The sequence below is a fragment of the Apodemus sylvaticus genome, chromosome 13 (genome assembly GCF_947179515.1).
Source record: "Apodemus sylvaticus chromosome 13, mApoSyl1.1, whole genome shotgun sequence".
Lineage (NCBI taxonomy): Eukaryota > Metazoa > Chordata > Mammalia > Rodentia > Muridae > Apodemus > Apodemus sylvaticus.
In genome coordinates, this window is record NC_067484.1 from 35031067 (window position 1) to 35053448 (window position 22382).

General features: G+C 42.8%; 1 protein-coding gene across 7 annotated transcripts in view; it reads left to right on the forward strand.

The window, feature by feature from the left end:
* Fbxo38 (F-box protein 38) overlaps positions 1–22179 on the forward strand; it is a 45160-nt gene extending 22981 nt beyond the window's left edge. For 3 of the 7 annotated variants that reach the window (XM_052155206.1, XM_052155205.1, XM_052155208.1), the window contains exons 10-22: positions 1868–2038; positions 3586–3728; positions 4550–4763; positions 6713–6832; positions 8191–8370; positions 9808–10554; positions 14505–14605; positions 14801–14903; positions 18018–18184; positions 19112–19257; positions 19806–19909; positions 20264–20377; positions 21351–22179. In XM_052155206.1, the coding sequence (XP_052011166.1) occupies positions 1868–2038; positions 3586–3728; positions 4550–4763; positions 6713–6832; positions 8191–8370; positions 9808–10554; positions 14505–14605; positions 14801–14903; positions 18018–18184; positions 19112–19257; positions 19806–19909; positions 20264–20377; positions 21351–21529 (2489 nt within the window). In that variant the 3' untranslated portion in view covers positions 21530–22179. The remainder of the gene's footprint in view (positions 1–1867; positions 2039–3585; positions 3729–4549; positions 4764–6712; positions 6833–8190; positions 8371–9807; positions 10555–14504; positions 14606–14800; positions 14904–18017; positions 18185–19111; positions 19258–19805; positions 19910–20263; positions 20378–21350) is intronic. The other 4 variants (XM_052155207.1, XM_052155209.1, XM_052155210.1 and 1 more) reach the window with 3 other exon arrangements.
* The last annotated feature ends 203 nt before the right edge of the window (positions 22180–22382 follow it).

Consider the following 22382-nt stretch of genomic DNA (forward strand, 5'->3'; position numbering starts at 1 on the left):
GGATAAAAGCTAGGGGTCACTGGGTACAGTGATTGTCAGGCTAGCATCAGGTCTTGTGGTAACACGTCTTAAGAATCGTAGCTATAAGGTTGGGTGGCAGTGGTGCACGCCTTTAATCCCAGCACTTGGGAGGCAGAGGTAGGGGGATTTCTGAGTTTGAGCCATCCTGGTCTACAGAGTGAGTTCCAGGACAGTTCCAGGACAGCCAGGGCTACACAGTGAAACCCTGTCTTTGTGGGGGCGGGGGGTGGGGGTAGAAGAATCCCAGCTACAGCGCCAGCTTTCTGTTAGACAGCTGTGGCTATAGACAGGTGAGTCCTTGGATAGTCTCACAACAGTTAGCCTGCCCTTGCACCAGAACTATATATAAATCCTTTCTCAAGTAATATGGAAGACAAAGACCAACATCAGAGACATACACGGCACACAGATGTCCCCATACACACAAGGCAAAAGCTAAAGAGGGCCACGTAGTCAGTTCTCATTCTTGCCCTTCATTTCATCTGCCGTCTTAGTAATTCCTAGCTAGAAGCGGAAGGTGAAGAACTGGGATTCTCTGCTGGAACTCAAGCCACTTTTTTTGTCTGGAAAAATAGCTAAGTAGAAACATCATCTTTGTCCCCTAGCAGATCGGGCCACCAAGTACTAAAAGCTGCTGCTATGTACCAGGAATGAAGATGGCTGCAATCAGGGCCCCGAGGAACACTTAGAGAAGGAAGGAGTCTTTGTTCACATGCATTTGTTCTCTCAGAGCTTTGTGGGAAGCTTGTCAGGGTGGAAACAAAATAACAGCAAAACCATAAATACATTTATAGCAGTCTTTAATACTTGAGGTGTCCAGTAAGTAGTGGTTTTTACCTTTAGCTGCCCTGTAAGAAGAGAAAACAAGAGAACTGAACTCCTGGTACATCAGGGTTTAAGAACTAAAGCCAGTAGAAAGCCTCAGCAGCAGGGATGGGCTTAATTAAAGGCAGGACATACATTCGTCCTTGTACAGTGCAGCATTTATGTGGACAACACCTAGTAAATAGAGTCAGTACAAGGTTTCACTCATCATAAGGGAACACCTAGTCTTCAAATCCACAAAGTAGCAAGGAGGTTGATGTTTAGGATGGTGTAAGATGACTGCTGCAGGAAATAGCAGCAAATATTGCTGGTGGGTAGCAGTAGGAAGTGTGAACTATATGGAAAGTAAATGTGGTAGTGCTGGGGTAGAGTGACAGGTTAACTATTTCCACATATTTCTAGCTAAAGGTATACATTGCTCTATTGTTTAAGACAGTTTCTTGAAGAGCAACTGAGTTTTCTTTGTAGGGTTATTCAGTTACTTTCAGGGAATATAGACTGTGTGTGGTACTTAAATTCCTAGTACCATCCTACATACTGAGGATACAATTGAAGTAAACAGATGATCCTTCAAAGAGCTCTTATGATTGAGTAACTATCCCAATGAAGACCAGCCATTTGGAGTGGGGGGAGTGTGGATATGCAAGAGATGAAGTTCCCAGTGACATGATTTAGGATGATTTATATGTCTTCCCTCCTTCCCCTGACCCTCCTCCTGTGACCTGACCAGTGAAATGTAACTGAGTTAGAATACAACGCAGGGGACAGGTGAACACCTGTCACCTGTGCTGTGGGCTCCATAGTGAAATCACATCCTAGTTTCCCATGGCCACATCAGAGTTCAATACGTATGTTATGTATGAGACACTTGTTTGTATGAGAACGCTACCGTACATTCTAAATTTGAAGCCAGCCTGTCGCCGACCATTGGCAGAACAGTTTAATCCCATGAAAGGGTAGGGCACAGAGTTGGCAACCCTCCGTGACACCTAGACATTGTTTGACATTGATTTCTTTCTAGGCAGAATGGCGAATGCAGATTTGGTGAAGTATGGTTTGGCTGATGTAGTAGAAAATCCTGGTATCATTACCGATATCGGGATGAAGGCAGTCAATGAAGTTTTTTCCTGTATCAAATATCTGGCAATTTATAACTGTCCTCATCTACACAACCCGTACAATTGGATCTCAGGTACTGTAAACTTGGAAATACCGCTATATTTTTTGGCAGTGAAATAATGTCTTTTTTAATGTGATATCATTATATTCCTAATGTAGATATCTTTTATACATATATCTTTTGTGGATTGTTCATAAAAGTTTTGAGAACCATTATTCAGTGAGCTGGAAATCTCCTTCAGTTTTTACAGCTCTTAGCATAGACGTTTACCTTGCCCCGGTTACAGATTTCTGTGTGCTGGTCTTCACACACACATCTTTTCACAGACGATTACGAGTCACAGCCCAGAACCTAGACTGTTGTTTCCTTGAGAATTACCTTCAAGATGGCACATCATCTGGAAAGACAAATATGGGCATATTTCTAAACTCTTCCTTTTGTGACTTCTGGAACTCTAACCTGAAGTGAAAGCTTTTATTGACCAGAAGTCCTGTTTTCATCTCAGCCTCTCCTGCCTACCCCTATCATGTATGCGAGTGAATTCCGGTACTTTGATATTTTTTCCTAATGGCACAAGTTCATCTTCTCTAAAAGAGTAATGCTGTTCATAGCCTTGAAATGTCTGTGTTCACAAGGCTTTGAGTAGATAGGCAATTTGAGCATGAGTTTCTTGTGATGTCTACTTTAACCACGCAAAGACCCTTGCACTTCTTACTGAGTCCTTGGCCTCTGCTGTCAGAGCAATGGCCACAACCTGCACCTCTTTGCAGAGCCGCTTGCGGGACTGTTCAGTGCTGTCGAGCCTCCTCTGAGATGGCGTGCCACAGTGGCTGCACCTCACCTATCAGTGGCCCACGTGTTACTGGAAATTAGGAATTTTAGTATATAGCAGGTATAGATCATTTTAAAAAATAACATTTATTGGGTTTTTGGTTTGTTTTTCTTAAATACAGAAGAGTATAAAGAAGAAAACAAAAAATGGCTTATAATCCCATCATTCAGAACTCCTGTTAACACTTAAATTAAAGTAATACATGCACTTGATAAATTTCAGACAGTGCAGAAAGGTACAAAATGAAAAGTCTCCTCTTCTCAAGGTAACCATCATCAACAGTTTCTTATATATTCTTCTGGACAAATTACTTTGTGCATATTACATCCTATACATTTATAGCATTTAAAGTGATTTATAGCCAGACAGATCTTCCTATGTGTAACCTGTCCTGTGCCTTATTTTTTGTACTAAGTATGTTCAGGAGAGCTGTCCATCTCAGCAAGCATCTAGTTCTTCTCATTCTGTCAAAGCAGGTGCATCTGTTCGACAAGTGACTGTGCCGTGCTTGCTTTACCCAGTGTCCTGTTGCTTAAAGGCTGTAGGCTGATGAAGAGATGACATCTAAATCAGGGCCACCTTGGTTTCACATCAGTGTTTCCTGTGTCATGTTTCTCTCACAGTGAAATTAGCTATGGAAGCATCATAGTAGGGAGTCATCAAGCCTTAAAGACCATGAGTAAGGAGAAGTTACTCAGAGGAAAAGGATTGCAAGGAAAGTCTTTTGTGATCTGCAGCAAAACTTCATCAGTTACTTGAGTACGTTCTGTTTTGTCACTTTGAACAGACCACTCAAGGTGGACTCGACTGGTCGATATCAACCTCGTGCGGTGCCATGCTTTGAAGCTGGATTCTTTTGGCCAGTTTGTTGAATTACTGCCCAGCCTGGAGTTTATTTCACTGGACCAGATGTTTCGTGAGCCACCCAAGGTAAATCATAGTTGAGAAAAGTTTTTGTATTGTGTTCTTTTCGGTCTCTTCTGATACATGGAAGAAAGGAAAACAGTCTGATGTTTTATTTCTTCTTAATAAATGTGCCTTTATGGTGTTGTATAGTTGTAACTTTTTAAAAGTTCCTTCTTCAGAGAAGGTACAACATTTGTAGTAATGGGTGGCCTCTTGTTATTATCAGTGAATGTTAATAAAGGACTCTTCAGGGAAGGGAAAGGATGCTGCCTCCCTTTTGTAAATGAAGGGTAAGATGGGGTGAAGCTACAAATCTGCGGCAGGACAGAGGCTTCTCCCAAAGTGCTTAGAGACGGGCCAGCAAGCACTCAGGTCTAAAGAGCAGGTATTTCCTTTGGAAATGCTTGACTTTACCCCCATCTCCTAATAAGTTATATGTCCAAGGTTGCGCAGTTGTATAAAATGTAATTTACAGCTGCCTCATGCACAGAATTGTGCTCATGGTGCTCCGTGCTGCTGTGGCTCTGTTCTCGCTGTTGACAGTTTATTAGAACTGAAAAAGCATAGGTCACAGAAGCTGTTTTCAGTTCCCAGCTGACCCACTTACTGGGTGTGTACTGTCCACAGCTCTCTCCCAGGATGCACCCGATGCTCACAGATCAGGCTAGGGAGGCTTTAGTGCTTGGAATGTTGTGAGCCTTGAATGATCCTTTTATATATATTTTAAAACGTTTCTTAAGTTGTAATTTTAAATACTAGTCCTTATGTAAAGATAAATGAAAGGTTACTAATAAGGTATTGTGTGTAGTAGCCCAAATTACTAAGCACATGATGTATTTGTCCAGGGCTGTGCTCGAGTTGGTCTGAGTGCAGGAACTGGAATTGGGGTTTCCTCAGCGCTTGTCAGCAACCAGAATTCTAACAATGACAATGATAACAATGCTCAGAATAATAACGCCAACATCCACGACAACAATCACCATCACCCAGATGATTCTGATGAGGACAATGACTTTCGTCAAGACCTACAACCAGGAGAGGCACCGTTTGCAGCCGATGGTAATGCAGATCTTTCATGAGCTCCGGAGACAAATGAACTTTGCTCTGGCCTGTCTGGCCCTGGCCCGGCTTTCTTGTCTTTCTTGTTTGGGCTTCTCACTCTTTGTCTACACACACAAAGTCTATCAGAGAATTCAGAGTGGGGAGGACTGATAGATCCTGGGGACTAGGGTACACTGGTAGCATTAGAGGCCTAATTTAACCAAGTTTTAACTCTGAGGCCTGTGGCAAAGCAGTCTCTCCAACTATTGAAATGAGAAAGAGATGAGCACCAGCTGTAGTCATGGGCATGTTTCACAAACTAAAGCTTCACAACTCTGCAGCAGAGAAGTACGTGTGCTAATTCCAACTGGTAAAATTTCAGCTCTGTAATGACCTGCCCGATGCTTTAATAGTTCTTGGCCAGCTGCAGTATGTCAACCCAGGTGCCACGAGGTTCCTTCTACACACCCCATCTTTGTCTTTCCCGTAGACATTGTAACTATTAAGAAATAGGGTGTCCTGTTCCTGTGGGAAGACTTGTAATTGAAGGCATCTGGTGAACATAGATGTCCTGACTGGAGAGTTACCTGTAGACCTTTTTGTCTCTGCAAAGTCACCAGACTGACTCTGAAGCCAGGGTCTCTAGCCATTCTTCTGCTCTGACTTCGACCTTGTTTAGCATTCCTCCTCCCATCCTTTCCCTCCCTCCCTCCTCTTCTCTCCTTATTCATTGTCATTTAGAATAGCATCATAAATGCCAACTCTATATTGAGCTCTAGATCTTTCTCTAACATTAAACTTTCCCCTTTTTTGAGTAAATGAGGCTGTAGATGGCTCCCGACTTTGTTATTTTCATACACAGACTCATAGATACTGTAAGCGTAGAGTCTGGTCAGCCTCTTGACCCGAGCTGCAAGAGGTACAATGAAGTGTAGAGCCAGTAGGTAGTAGAGATGAGGTAAGGCGCGAACGGCATATCGTCCATTTGACGTGTCCCAAGAGTCCTGCCATGTACATGTCACAGGCACCGGGGACACAGATTGGAAAGGCACAACTCATCTCTGGGAAGTTCTTACAATTCAGTGCAAAACTATACAAACCCTGTAAGTGCAATTGTGGTGATAGAGGGCAATGGGAAAGTGTGCCCATAGCTCAGCAGAGAGGAGAATACCTTTTGTTGCAAAATGTCATTATTGTATTCAACACTGCTGTTGTTCTGACATAAACTGAGATCATCCAAAGATTTTTGAGGAAGTATGATGTTGCTTGATTAAATGCAGGGATGAATGTCTTGCATATTGCCTTGAGAGATTTTACGCTTAATTTTTTTAAACAACTGGTGATGTCAGCTATTTTTAGCCGTTGTAAGTTGAAACTTACTGCTCTTAAAGTTTTCACAAGACTTATCCTTTGGAATAATGTGAGAATAAAACCTCATGTTCTCATCGTTGGTACACACTAGGTATAGTAAACACTAGAGAAGATCCAGCATTTAAATGCCATTAAAGTATTATAAACTATATGCAGTTGATTAATGATTTTTGCTATGCATTAATCAATAGATCACAGCCTAACCTCAAGAACATCTGTAAGAATGATAGAATTTGAGTTTGCATGCTCAGTATAGCCTGGATAAGACAGCGGGTACCACAAGGGTCATTGTTCATAAGATGATAATGATCATCAAGCAAACACCTTAATGGAGATATCATCTAGCTGTCCCCTTCAGAGATGAAAACGGTCTTTTGTATCAACTGTGACCTTTTCCCCTGCTTTTGTCTAACATTGGTTGATGCAATAATCCTTTTCTAGCTGTGATTTCCTTTTCTGTTGTTAGGTGGCCACTTCTTTATCTCTCTCCTGAAGCAGTTACAGTGACAGGGTATTCTGTCCTTAACACTGCCACAGTCTTGCACACAATGTAGTTGTTTGTGTTTCCTTTAGTTTTTACTTTATTTTTATTTAAGCATTGAATGATATGGAAGACATGGTGCAGGAAGATGGAGAAGTGGCGGCTGAGAGTGGAAGCGGGATGGCAGCTCACCATCAGGGAGCTCTTCCTGTGGACGCTGATGAGGAACAAGCAGGTAACCACGCCAGTCTTCCTCCATCCATCCTTAGGGCAGCAGAGCCGAGCATAACGGAGAACAGGAAGTACCGAGAACAGCTCTGCAGTGTTGGCTGCTCTTCACTATGGAGAAGTTAGAAGTCATTGCTAGTCTCTGTGTCGTATGCAGCTATAGCTTACGTGATTGCGTCCTTTTGTTTTTTGCTTTTTTTTTCTCTTTTCTTTGTAGCCGCAATAAACAACATCAACAACTGCTTTTTCTTCTTTACTATCTTATGTGTGGATGTAGAAAAAGAAAGCCGTCAGATTGTTGAGAGAAAGAACCCCATTAAGTATGTTTCTGTTTGTATGAGCAGTGTTCAGTACACACAGCAAGCTTGCTCTCTCTCGTGTGTGTGTGTGTGTGTGTGTGTATGTATACATGTGTGTGCCTGTCTGCGCAGGAAGTCATAAGTGTGAGAGGTCAGAAGAGAGTTGTGAAAATGATGTGAGTAAATGCCCGTTTATGAATGGCCCAGAAGCTTTTTTTTTTTTTAACTTAAAGAAAAAAAAATGTGCTTCCACTCTGACCTCATTTCAGAGGGGGGAGGAGGAGGCGAGCCTGAACTTGGCCACTGAGTAGACCAGAGCCTCCTCTCTGACTGCAGTGGCAGGATAGTGCCATAGGCCCCTAGCGACCGTGAGCAGCTCTTTGCTTTCTGATGGGAGGTTAGAACGCAGCACTGTCCTTTCTGATTTGTTATCACGATACCTCGATGCCTCGATACAGAGGCAGTCACCCACCCAGTAGACTTGGTGTCAGCTTCCTGGGCTTGTACAGTGTCCTGGGGGTCAGGCAGACCAGATTCCTTGCAGCTTGCGTTTTGTTAGTCGTACTAATGTCAGCCACTTGTCAGGGCCAGGTCAGAAGAACGGAGGGTCTGGAATGGGGCTCCTGCATGCTTTATACAGGCACCTCCCCCTACCAAAGGGCAGCACGAGGCCCTCAGGGCAGGTCCGCTCTCTCACTTAATGCATTCTGAGCTTTGTCTGCTTTGCTTGGCTGATATGTTTGCAAAACTGGGAAACTGTAGCTTAGTCTTTAAATACTGCCACTGTTGCTTTGGTTCTCTTAGGATGACCTGTTACGCTTTCTGAAGTAGTGAAGTTGGGACATGTTTAATCTGTTTCTAGTCACCATTCTAGGCATACTCCATACTGTCATAATGGCCTTAACTTGTTAAAATGCTGTGACAGAATCTCACCTGAGTGTTTGACTAAGTGACAGAGGCTGCCCTGCCAAAAGTATCTCTGTGACCCCGGATCTCTGAAACAGTACTTGCTGAGAGAATGTCTCTTGAGCAAAAAGTATTCTTCGTCTCCTGCTTTTTGTTTCAGGACCTAGTGGTCTACAGCGTGTGGTAAAACCAACACCAATTGCTGTTCACGATTCAGAGAGCGATGACGAGGAAGACAGTCTAGAACTCCAAGAAGTGTGGATTCCTAAGAATGGTGCCCGCCGTTACTCAGAACGGGAAGAAAAAACTGGAGACTCGGGACAGTCCAGGGAAACGGCAGGTGAGAGAGAAGACCCCCGACTCTGGCTTGCAGTGGGAGCCTTCAGAACCGCTCCCTTCGGCCTCCATGATGTGTGAGCACTGCAGCTTACAGTGCAGCTGGCACATCTAACGTGTGCTACGGAGCGAGGGAGGCAGCGGCTGAGCAGGAGAGTAGGCCTTGCCGCTGTGGGGAGTAGGTATCAGGTCATCAGCGGTCACTCAACAGCCGTTACGATACTCTGTCCAGCTGTCGTCTGGGTCTGGTGGCTGCTGCAGTGCGAGGGAGTCCCGAAGAGCAGGAATGCAGGGCTTCCCTGTGTTTATGTGGGTTCTGTGGTGCTGAGGGTTTGGACCAAGGCCTTTAGCATGCCAGGCAGGCACTCTGCCACTGACCTAAAATAAGTTGGGTGTTTTTGTTTGTTTGTTTTGTTCTGTTTTGCTTTGTTTTTTAAATAATTCCTGGCTTCCCATTCATCCCAGGCAGCAGCTGATTCTCTTTGCCTTGCTAAGAAACTATAGTTGTTTCCTGTCTTGGGTCACAGTGCTTCCTTACCCAGCTTCTCCTCGTGCTCATACTATAGTTGTTTCCTGTCTTGGGTCACAGTGCTTCCTTACCCAGCTTCTCCTCGTGCTCATAGCCATGCGCTCGGTATTGTTAACAAAGGATACTTCTTTCAGTCTCTTTTTACTTTTTCTAAACTGTGTGCTCTTTTCCTCCTCTTAATGTGTTTGAGTGTTCAGTACCCAGTTAACATTGTACCTGAATCATATATAATCTTTATTTTGGAAGGCTCAGGTTTTTTTGGACTTAGAGTAATTTACTGACCACTGGCCGATTCAATTTTTAGTTCACTCTTTTTAAAATTCAAATAATACATTGTGGCTGAAAACTTTCAAGGAAACTAAACTGTAGGAAGAATGGGACCAGCTGACTTATGAATTTTTCCTAGAAAATTCAGTTTTGAAAGCAGGCAACTAAACTGTGCTGGCCGGCAACCAGCCGTCTTTGCTTATTTTGTCTGTATCCATTGAGCCTCGCTGTGCTGTAGTGACCTTGTAGGTGCTGGGAAGGGTCAGGTTCCATCTGTCCCTGAGAGCCTTTAGTCCAGTTGAAGTCAGGTAGACAACTTAGACCACAGCGTTTCAGGCCTTAGGGTGGAGCACACCAAGGGATTGCACAGTACCCCAGGCCCTTCAGTGCTAAGGAAGGCCTATATTGATGGAGACGCTGGGCTGGGCGCAGGGTGCAGGTAGGGGGGGGGGATGGGAAGTTAGATTCAAATCAGAACATGGAGGCGTTTAGCCGGCAAGCTGGAGCGAAGCCCTAGAGATAGGTGCAGACAGTGAAGAAGACGGCTGGGTGACAAGTCTCCTGTTCACATTTACTCTTGCCTTTTGTCTGGAATTTGTACTGAAATCTTTTCTTTTCCCCGGGTCATTCTTCTTTTTCTGTAAGCAGTAAGTGGAAAAGGCAAGACTCCACTTCGAAAGAGGTCCAACAACTCCCATCAGATGGACCAGGCAAAGCCATTTCCCCTGGAGGAGAGCAGCTGTGAGAAAGGCTGTCAGGTCACCAGCGAGCAGATCAAAGCCGATATGAAAGCAGCTAGGGATGTTTCTGAGAAGAAAAAATCCAAGGATGTTTATCCCAGCTGCAGCAGCAGCGCCGCCAGCGCTAGCACGGCGGGCAACTCCAGCTCCCCCAGCACTGCTTCCCAGAGCCCGGACTTCGTTAGGACGGTGACCAGCGGCGGCTCCTCCGAGCCTAGCCCTCCAGAAGTGGATGTATCCAGACAGTGTGTCTGCTCCCCTGCTGGGTCAGAGGACTCTGAGGCCGTGGAGGAGGGAGATGCAGAAAGCTCTGTCTGCCCCAGATGCTGCTGTCTCCGGCCCCAGGAGTCTCAAAGGAGACCGGGCAGGTGTTCTGATGAGGAGCGGCCTTCCACCAGCCGAGCCTGTGTTGTGAATGGCGCGGATGGTACGAGATCCGCCTTTTCCTTTAGGACTCTGCCCCAAGGGGGGTCCTCAGGCCCAGCACATGATCAGAGGACTAACGGGAGTGGCTGTGGGGCTACAGGTGAGGACAGGAGGGGGAGCTCCCCGCCTGAGAGTGGTGCCCTGCAGTCTAACGAAGACTACCCTCGGAGGCCCCTCACGAGGGCCCGGAGCAGACTGTCCCATGTACCGCTGATATCTGAGTCAGGTATGCCGATGCTGATGCCACAGGGTGAGCCACTGCAGGGCAGGGCGGAGAGTGGCCCAAGCTGGGGTCATGAGTTTCCTTATGAAAAGCTAATTTATGGTGAATGATACTCTATTTGGGAGTTCTGTGGATCATAGAAACCTTTAATTAAGTTTTAAAGTGTTTTGGTGGAAGCAGATATAAAACATTCTGAATCCAGAAAATTGAGAATCATTTCACCTTTAAGAAAAGTTAATCCAGCCAGGCGGTGGTGGCGCACGCCTGTAATCCCAGCACTTGGGAGACAGAAGCAGGTGGATTTCTTGAGTTCCAGGACAGCCAGGGCTACACAGAGAAACCCTGTCTCAAAAAACAGAAAAAAGAAAAAAAAGAAAAGTTAATCGGTGTGTATTTGCCCTGGCTGCAGTTCTGATTCTGTGCCTGAGCTTGCACAGGCTGGGAGTGGAGGCCCGCCCCACGCTCAGGAGGCAGGGGCAGGAGGCTGCCTCTGGGTGTTAGCAATTGTTTTTTGTTTTTGTTTTTTTCTGGAATCTGTTTAGCTCCCAGCTAGGTTTAGCAGGAGATGAACAGGTAAGTCAGTCGTTTTCCTCAGGTGATTTGGGTGAAGGTACACACGTGCATATACGCACACACTTCATTTTATATATCTATCCTAAGATGATCCCTCTTGCTTTTATTAAATTACAAATGTATACCAGCAGATAGTAATGGATTTTAGTTTTCTCTAAGCATCTCAATTTTAAAATCTTAAAACCAGTCCTACAACAGAGGCAGGGCCTGCTTTTTTATTGACTAAATACGCTGAATTTATGAGGCAGTAAGCTCACAAAAGTAAGTTTCGAAGTGCAAGACTTAACCTATGGGCACATAGTCCTCCTGGTGGCATAAATTCATATAAAACAAGTTGTATTTGAAGATACAGTGTGCTCTTTAAATTCTGATCTGTTATAAAAATACTTTTCCCAGCTTGAATTTTAGATGCTTTATGATAGTCTTAAAAAACATGAAAAAGTAGGTAGCATGGCCATTTTGAAGTTTGCAGCTAGCTCAGTAGGTTGAGAACAGTCACACTGCACCTGACACCAGTGTTCGACTTCCTTATCCTCCTGAACCTGAGCCTCAGCCCGAAGCCTCCCGGGAGACCCTTGTTGCCTGGGTTTTGGCTCTGAAGTTGGATGTATGTTTCTGTACTGTGTCAAAGGCCTGCTGCCCACATGTACTTTAGAGAGACTGTCTCAGCTAAATGCTTCTGTTCATGTCCTCTTTAGTTATGTCAGAGTTTGTAGTAACTTTAAGTTGACTGATGAAAATATCTTTCAAACACTGAGTCCTATTTAGGAACTATTATATGGCCAATTATTTAGTATCTGTCTCTAAAGTTTTTCAGTTGATTTTTAGAACTTTTTTTTTTTTAACATGAACCATTTATATTAATTGCTGGGGTTTTTTTTTGATGCTCTTTATTTTATTTTATTTTTATCGGCTTGGGTTTTTCTTACTCCTTTTTCTGTTTTATTCTCATCTGTCACATGGTCTGACTTTTTCAGAGGTCAAATAATTCCCTGGATAAAAACAAGAAAAATTTTACTTTAACATTTTCCAGTTTTCCTCATTTTTATTTTTCTGTTTGAGATAACTTTTTTTTAGTGCATAAATTATTTCTGAATATTTTAAAAATATGCAAATGTCCAGTTTAATTTTAAGAAGTTTTTCTGGGAAGAAAAGAAATCAATACTTTGTAAAAGTATTTTATTTATGAAACAGATATCACAGAACACCTAATGTGGTTCTGAAAGAGTAGCATTGATTAAGATAGTTCTCCTAGGTGCTGTGCTCTCCTTGGTACTCTGAGGTTGGTCTGGTCTGCTCTTGCTGGAGTGCCTTTAACACCCACACTTGTAATGTTGGGTTTTGTTGTCGGTCTGCACAGTAGACCAGGAGCCACACACAACAGGGACAGTGTTTGTTTACCTTTCTCTTCACAGTCTCTTGTACTATGATTTATGCCAGTGTGAGGTTGAATGGATGATGTGTGTTTAGTAAGTGTAGCCTCCATAAGATATGTTGATGCTAGAGAGTATACACAGTCATTAGACGTGGAGAGTGTACGCAATCATTAGGCGTGGTCCCTGACAGGAAGGAAGAAGGAAGACATGAAGGAATAATAACAGACTTAGAAAATTCCCTTTTCCTTGAACATGTGGAAACATTTGCTAAAAATCATCTACAAATAAACTGTTGCTGCATTTTATAGGTTTGTAGAAAATACAACCAATTTAGTCCCAGCGGAAAGCAGGGGGCATAACCAGGACGGTTATGGTACAGGCAATATGGGAGGGAGAAGTAGTTCAGGAGGGTGAGAAGTTTGAGATCAGATCAGAAAAGGAGAAGCCTGAGGACTTGTTGTAGTTAACTGCTAGATGATTAGAGCAGGCTTCTGGGGTTTGTTTGCACTTTGACGATGTCCTGAAGAGTTCTGAGAGGTCTCTGAATTTCGGTGGTGGTATAATGTGCTGCCTTTAGCTGGCTTTTGGTCATGGAGATAGGTTTTGCCTGAAATTTCTTTAAGATACTGTTGGATGAATAAAAGTACCTCTCATTTTGCCTTCAGTAAAACATCTACTTTCAGAAGTTTGAATTAATAGAATATTGCAGGTTCCAACCAAGAAAAATGTAGGTTAAAAATACCACTCTGGGTACTTCTAAGACTAGTCACATCCTGCGTGTTTGATCCACACTGGCAGGATCTGTGCCTATAGGACGGATGGTTAATGAGTTAGCGTCAGGGCTGTATTCACTCTGTGTGCACATCACTAGCATACTATTACATGTCAAAAATGAGGAGATTTTCAACATCTTAATAGATTTAATTGTGTGGGTTTATGTTTAGACCTTGCTCTTAAATAAAATTCTATTTGTTCTTATAATTAAATTATACTATTTTAGTAAAATAAAATTGAGGTTAAACCTCACTGGAAAATATTGTAAGTCTGGTAACCTCATGACTAGAACCAGTTTGAGTGGATTGACTCTTGGTATGTACGACGTCATGGCAAGCTAGTTTACCTTCCTTCCTATAACTCAGTTTCCTAATATATTTAATGAGGACAATTTCTTTCTTTTTTTTGTTTTTGTTTTTCAAGATGGGGTTCCTCTGTGTGGCCCTGACTGTCCTGGAACTCACTCTGTAGACCAGGCTGGCCTTGATCTCAGAAATCCGCTGCCTTTGCCTCCCAAGTGCTGGGCTTAAAGGTGTGTGCCACCACTGCCTGTCTGTGAGGAGAATTTAAAAATAACTTACATTACAGTGCTGTTGTAAGAGTCAAGTGAGCTGACGCAAGGAAAGCACTCAGGGCAGAGCAGGACACGGGGAGTAGAGTGCCAGGTTCTCAGTGTTCATTTTACTTGATAGTGGCTGACGTTGAAAGGACAGTTGTTCACTCTAAGGTTCAACTTTTACTTTAAATATGGAGACAGGTGTTGGGGAAATGCAGAGCAATCCATACTAGTTGGAGGTCCAAACCAATTTGTTAGAACCAAATGATGATTGACTAGGACCAAGACAGGACATCTCTCGCACCTTGGAGGCACAAAAGATGTTCTGAGCTAAACAGCTACAGTGATGAATGGCTTCAGATGTAGGTGATGGAGACAGTTGAGGCCTGCAGAGTGGAATAACACGGTGCCTGTGAGGCCCTTACTCCACTGTCAGTATTGACACACGCTCACTACGCAGCAGTCATTGGGAAGGTTTTGCAGTAGGGAAGTAATGAGTTTAATTCCCCAGAGGTATCCTTAATGCGCTGAGTCACAGCCTACAGCCAAGAACATGGATAAGGTTTGGGAACTGCATACATAATGGGGTGCTTAAGGTGGGGGGATGAGTCTTTAGAAACAGCACCTAGCTTTCTCAACAAAGAAGAATCCAATCTGGATTTTCTTTTTCATAGAAGTTGCCAAAACAAAGCCGTGCCATGCCATGAAGCGGAAGCGAACTGCAGATAAGTCCACCAGCACCAGTGATCCCGTGATCGAGGATGACCACGTCCAGGTAAGGAGGAAGGCTGCCGTCTCCCACCGCTCAGCTCAGTTCATGTGAAGAAACTGAAGTTTCTCTCTTTACATACTGTCTGTATTCTCATTTGGTCAACAGCCTCTAGGTTGTCACAGTGAAAACGTTTACCCTTTATGAAAGCAAAGCATTGGGAAGGTGCGCTTCTTGTAACCTCAACTTTTATCATCGTAGGTTCTTGTATTAAAATCCAAAAATCTCGTTGGAGTCACAATGACCAACTGTGGGATCACAGATCTAGTGCTGAAAGACTGCCCCAAGATGATGTTCATCCATGGTATGTGTCTGGGGTTGTATTGTATAAGAACATCATGAAACCTTCAGAGAATTAAGGCCAGACCAGTTGAAGCAGGCTGCAACTCCAGCTACCCAGGAGACTAGAGGATTACAAATTTAAGGTCAACTTGTTTCACACTATAAGAACTAATCACAAAATTTAAAAGTTGAAGAATTAAAACGTGTGTGTGTGTGTGTGTGTGTGTGTGTGTGTGTGTGTGTAGCAACTGGAGATGTTAGCTCAGTGTAGAATGTTTGCTGCTTCATACGTGTACATCCTAGGTTCAAACCTCAGTAGTGCCAAGCAAACATGACAAGTTCTCCCATGCAACGGTGACATTATTCTTCCTTACAGGAATGTTTTGGGCTGTCTTTAATTTTGTTTTTGATGTGTGGTTCTCGCAGAACTACTCCATAGCAAGGGTCCCCCTGCTGAAGCTTGACCCTTTTGTCTGTAGCCTCCCCTTGAAAGTTACCTGCTTCCCAACGTGGCAGAGCTGCTTCACAGCTGCACAGGCTGCAGTCACTTCCCCTTCTGCTCAGCTCTGGGCCTAAGGCAGTGTGAAAGCGTTGGGAGAGAGTGGCTGGGTCCCTGTGCTTTGCTGCCTTGTGTCTGGTTATGTGCCCAATAGATCCTTAGTTCAGGCCCATTGTTGCTGCTGCCAGCCCCATTCACCAGGCCCACACACAGTTCTGTTTCTACCATCCTTCGCCACTCATTTAATATTCTCTTGCATGCCTCCCATGTCCTTCTTTACATGTCTGTCTTAAAAACAGGCTGTTCTGGGGCTGGAGAGATGGCTTAGTGGTTAAGAGCACTGACTGCTCTTCCAGAGGTCCTGAGTTCAAATCCCAGTAACCACATAGTGGCTCACAACCTTCTGTAATGAGATCTGATGCCCTCTTCTGGTGTGTCTGAAGGCAGCTACAGTGTGCTTATATATAATAAATAAATAAAATCTTTAAAAAAAAATAGGCTGTTCTAAGTGAGATTTTCAAGTTTTGGGTGTTTAGTATATCCATTTATAATAGATTTTTTAATTTAAAATTAAGTTTTTTTATATCCCTATTTTAACAAATAGTAATCTAGGCTGGGGTTGTGGCATATACCTTTGATCCAAAATACCCTGGAGGTAAAAATAGGTAGTACTCTGAGTTTGAAGCCAACCTGGTCGACAGACCAAGTTCCAGGCCAGCCAAGGCTACATAGGGAGACCATGCATGTGTTTAAAAAAAATCAAGATCGAGATCTGCCTTGTTCCCTTCCTTAAATGAATTATATGTTATGTGTTCATTTTCTTAAGTGTGTAAAGTATACATAATTTTGGTTAAGCCATATGGCATTTGTTTTTGTTAAATGCAGTGGTGTGTGTGTGTGTGTGTGTGTGTGTGTGTGTGTGTGTACATTCATATTTACATACATGTTTGTACACAACATGGCACAGGGTGTGACTACTGGAAGACACCTTATAAGACAGGGCCTGACTCCTGCCTGTAATGATAGCACTTAAGAGGCTGAGGCAGGAGGATTGCTGTGAACCTAGTGCCGTCCTGTGCCACAGAGCAAAACCTTTGTTCAAGGAACCATTTAACAAATACAACTTTCTGCTATGTTAGTATTGCAGAATTACTGTTAAAATAAATTATTTCCATTTTCCATTTCCTGTTGTATTGATGATAAGTAAAGAAATTCCATGAATTCCATTAAAAGGCACCTTCCAAACCTACCATAAAACTGAGCCTAAAACAGATAAGACCTCTCCCGAACTCTGTAGGATGTCCAGCTGTTCCAGCTGCAAAATTTTGAAGTTTTTGTTTGTTTGTCTTATTTCAACTGACCAGGTTTTTTGCCAAAGAATATCTAATCAAGTTACTACCTCCTTTTTGAGTTTCTTAAAACAGAAAGCTCTGAAGGATGCACAGCAGACACGTGCTCCCGACTGTTGCTCGGGTCTCCACAGTCTGTGTCTGGGCATCTCAAAAGGCCTCCTGATGCTCAGTTAGCTATCCTCTCCTCTCAGCAGTGAAGCGCTTCAGAGAGTCTCACTGGCTCTACTGCTGGGCCTTACCCCATGGGGTTCCTATGCCTTCCTAACCTGCTGGTGGGTCATGCGTCCTCAGGTTCACTTTCTGCCCTTGAAACCAAGTTGTTCAGTTCAGCTTGTCCCGAGACACAGGGTCTTAGACATGTATGTAGTTCAAACTCTACACAGCAGCTCAAACTCTACACAGCAGCTACGTCAGTGGCAGATGAGGTGGTGAAATCTGGTTAGATTTCTTCTTCACTGTGTCTGATTTTACAGCACAGAGCCATCAGGTCCTTATCACCATCTGGTCCTCTCTCTTTTCTCTTTCTATCGAATTTCCGCCTCCTCTGCATGACAGAGCCTGAAGGCAAGCTGCTGGCGCTGCTTAGCCATGGAAGTTAGGTCCAGCCTCTGGAAGATGACGATGTATGCCTTGAGGATCTCGTAGAAGAAGCCTTTGTGAAAAGTTTAAAAAGTTGAGCAGTTCAGCTTTGTGGCTTTATAATTGCATCCACTGAATTCTCTCTGAAGTTGCACTAGGCAATTTAAGCCAGGGAAGGAGCAGGCTGGGGTGCTCTGACTTCCTGTCTGCTGGGTTGAACTAGAAGAATCATGTTTTAGATAGCCTTTCAGTAGATCTTTCCATCATGCTAAAATGTATAGCCAAAGATTTTAGAAACCACAGATTTTATGCCTTTCCCTAGATACTGTTTGTATATTGTTGCAGAAATTAAAATTAACTGTTCAGTTCCTATCATTAAGTACAAGGTAATTCTGTGAATTTATATAGTCACAACACATTCCTGTTAAAGAAATAGCTCCTGGGAAGTTCCTATTTGGGCAAGCCAACTTCTAGGACTTAATTTCTTTAGCAGGCAACAGTAGAGGCAGGAAGGGCCTAATGTCCTCTGCATGAGGACTGCTGACTTCTTCAGAATCTGAGTCATGTTGTCACATCTTAACTGCTCTGTATGACCAGAATAGCTGCTGTGTTTTCAAGCACAGCATCCAGACTCCAGGGAGTCTTCCAGAATATGCTTTGTATTCTTGTATAAATTATTTATAAAGCTTATTGTTTTATTCTGTAGCTACCAGGTGCAGGGTACTGAAGCATTTAAAGGTAGAAAATGCACCGATTGTAAATCGATTTGACTATGCACAATGCAAGAAACTAAATATGGACCAGGTACTTGACCAAATACTGAGGATGCCTCCAGAGAGGAACCGCATCATTTACCTGCGCCCAATGCAGCAGGTAACAAGCTCTACTGTTTATGATAAAATGCATATTTGTTTATTTGATCCATTTTGTCCAACTCTCAGTAATGATTCTTTAAAATCTGTGGAGGTTTTATAATTAAGCCATATTGTCCTGTCAATATTGCTTTTTAAAGCTTTTCTACTAAGTCTCTAGGCATTCTTAGCATTTACATAGTACTCATTTAGCTAGAAGTGGCTATGGACAAAGAGTATGTGCTCAGATCACAAACTTCCTAGTCCACAGTCTGCTTTGACATAGAGCAAGTTCTTTAACTTTTGTCTCTAATCTCTTATATGTGAAATTAGAATTATACTTATAGTTTTGTACTATTTTAATTAATATATATGATATACTAGGACAGTTGCTGGTATTTCATAAGCAATAATGTAACTAATTATTATTAAAAGTTAAGTGTTGGACAGCCAGGGCTACACAGAGAAACCCTGTCTCGAAAAACCAAAAAAAATAAAATAAAATAAATAAAATAAAATTAAGTGCATATGTAGGATAATTGTTACTAAAAAGAAATAGTAAACATCTCCTGGATTCTGCGATGAAGGCCCTTAAAATAAGTTCATCAAATTCTTAAGTGACTTGATACTCAAAATTGACTACATGCTTACATTTAGACTTCCTCTAGGAAGTTCACCTTTCTGTAAAGGTTACATTCATGCTTCATTAAGGTCAGGGTGACACTGCAGAGCTAAGGAGAGCAAGGGCATCCATGACGATGGCTCAGTCTGCCATGTAGAGAATTCGCTAAGTCTTCCTCCAAACACAGCAGGATGTTCTCTGGGACAGGGTTTGTTATTTGATTTTCAAATCTGTCAGGGGTTTTTAAAGGAAGCTTTTAAAGGTCTTGGAGATAAGGGTCTCAGCCCTAAGCTTGGTCCAAAGACCTTTTTCTGATGTCGTCTCCAGGTAGACACCCTAACTCTGGAGCAGAAGCTCTTTAGCGGCCCCTACCCCTATCACATCTGCATCATCCACGAGTTCAGCAACCCTCCCAACGTGCGGAACAAGGTGCGCATTCGCAACTGGATGGACACCATAGCCAACATCAATCAGTAAGTGGCCCAGTGGCCCGCGGTCCGTCGTTACTGTTTGTCCTCTGGCGGGTGGCCCCTGGGATTAGACCCTGGTTCTTTATTTTAAATGCTTGCCATTGAGCTTGTAAAAAACTGGTGACTCACAAGCATGCATGTATTCGTGAAATATTTTATTCAAACTTAGAGGAGAAATTATACACACTACATGCATGTTTCATGTTATCTCTCCAGCCATAGAGGATGAAAAAGAAATCAAGTTAATGACTGTCTTGAGACTGATGCTTCACTTCTCAGAAAATTATACAAACATTGTACTAATAATCCTCAACATACAACCCATTGGCTTAAAAACTTCACATTTTCTTTCCTAATATGATTTGAAAGATACTAAAGACTGTACCTTAGACCCAATTAGATTTATTCTGTAGTTGGGGTGACTGGAGCTGTCAGATCTGTCCTGCCCGAGATGGTTGATGGAGTCTAAGCCTGAGTAGTCCAGACAGGTGCTTTTACCCAGCATTCTTTGCCATGGTTTATTCAGTTGACTTTTTTCCTGTTACCTCCAGAGAGCTCATTAAATACGAATTCTTCCTGGAAGCCACTCGAACTGAAGAAGATTTAAAGAAGTACCCTAAGTATCCCTGGGGGAGAGAAATCTACACTTTAGAGGGTAAGATTTGCCTAGACTGTAGGGCAGAAATTGTAAGCCATGAACTAGATGGGAGAGCATCCCTGAGTGGGGGATATAAAGGGTCTTAGCAGTCATCAGGCTAATGAGAGGTTTGCACCCTGCAAGACGCAGAGAGTGGATATATACTAGTGTGTCTGTGTATCTTTGCCATCCCCAGGATAGGCAGAATCTGTTGGCACACAAAAGGTAAATAAAGATTAAGAGTCCTGCTTAGCACTGACTTTGAAGGCAGCGGGCTCGGGCTCTGGATGTCGCTGTAGCTGCACAAGTACAGCTTGCTGCTGTCCGCATTCACGAGCCAGTGGACCTCTCACAGCTGTCTGCTTGTTTCAGGTATGGTGGACGGAGCTCCGTATTCCATGATTTCCGACTTCCCTTGGCTGAGGTCACTGCGGGCAGCAGAGCCCAACAGCTTTGCCAGATACGATTTTGAAGATGATGAAGAGAGTAATTATGACCTGATTTGACTTGTGTTCTCTAAATTGAATCGACTGTACTGTGTTAAGCAGTTAACATTTTGTTTATAAATTAGGAATGATGCAAAGTTTTGGTTTAGTTTCCCTTAATATTTTAACATGTCCCAAAAAAGGCCCAGCTACCACACAGTGGTTCTAATATATCTACATGAGATACATAGTGGGTCTAACATGTCTACACAGTGGGTAATATGTCTACATGATGAGAATTCTATCTTATTTTCCTATTTTTTTCTGATATACACACACACACACACACACGCATATATGTGATATATATATGTATGTATGTATATATATGAGATACATGTACTTGGACTCTGAAAAGCACATGAGCCAATCATAAAACTGTTTATAACTTTGCTTGTTGAAGTTTTTACAGAATTTCATGTATGTACCCCAACCCTGCCTGAATTGTCTGTGTAGCAAGCCTAACCTCGAACACCTAATCCCAGTTGCTAGAATTGCATTTGGCATGCCTGAAAAATCACTGATCTTTACTGAAGAATTTACAAACATTGATATTTCAGAGTTGCTCAATTGTACTAATTATTTGCCTGTTTCTTAGGAGTACTGTTTTAATTCATAGCAACTTATTGTGGTTTAAATAGAGAAATTAGGGGATGCTTTTAATACACTTTTTTGAAGTGTTAGCATATTTGTATATTCACTTATAGATAAAACTTTGAAACAAATGTTTCAAAGGAGGCAAGTTTTTAAACTACTTGGTTTATGTATAATTCATTCCCGGTACATTATCTTTACCTGGAGACTTTGATGGTCTCTGCTCTCCTTGGTATCAGATCTGATATGAAGCTGAATTTGTGAAGACAAATTCCCTGAGCTATTCTTACATCAGCAACAGCACATGCGAGTATGTACTAGTATTTCATGGACCGACTGATTCTAATCATCCTATCTCTCCTCTCTTCCCCATTCCCCAGGTACCATCTATGCCCCTAGAAGGAAAGGACAGTTGTCTGCAGACATCTGCATGGAGACAATAGGAGAGGAGATCTCAGAGATGCGGCAGATGAAGCGCGGTGTATTTCAACGAGTAGTGGCGATTTTCATCCACTACTGTGATGTCAATGGAGAGCCAGTTGAAGACGACTACATTTGAGTAGACCATAGACCTTTCCTAGCTCTTCTGGCCCAAAGCGGCCAAGAGTCTACACAGGAACCTTGGGCTTGGAATTGGGAGGCCCTGGCTCAGTTTGTTATATAGGAAATATATAAGGAACATGGAAATTGTATACAAAGATTTATATATAGAAGAAATATACAAAGATACTTCCAAAAGTAACGTCTTTATATCCTATGTTTATACATCTTAATTTAAAGAAGTCATTTGAAGGAAGGCAAATCATTCAGCACTGGTTGTGTTCACTTTTCCTGACTTGGTTCACAGTGTCAGGATCTGAGCCCGCTGCTTCCTCTGCTTCTCACCACGTCCTTCAGTCTGTGCCTTTTTCTTCTCCAGCAGAGCTGTTTGAGTCAACCTGCTAAAGAGTGTCGCATCTTGTGTGTTTTTGTTACCATAATGCCAACTAAGCCCTTAGAGAAGATTATGTTTCTGTACTAAGATGTAGTTCTTCTTTTCTTAGTGTTTATATTTGGCATATTCATTTACATGAAAAGAGATTCACGAACTTAAATGAATTTGAAGGGCAAATAGAGTGTCTCCAGAGCATTTCTAGTTATTTATTTCCACATTCAATTGTGCATATGCTTTATCTTGAACATAAAAATAAACATTTAGTAAAAACTTCATTCTTGCCATGGACTTGAAACTTATTATTCACAGTGGCAAGTACTCCCCGGGAAAGCGGCGTATATGTGAGTCTAACTCAGTGCCTGTGCCCACTCTCCATCCATTTTAAACCTGTGGCTGGAAGACACAGAGCACACACGACTGTGACAGAATGCCGGGACCATAACTCGGGCTATTTCAGAGGAGCTGCCTGCCTTCCTCT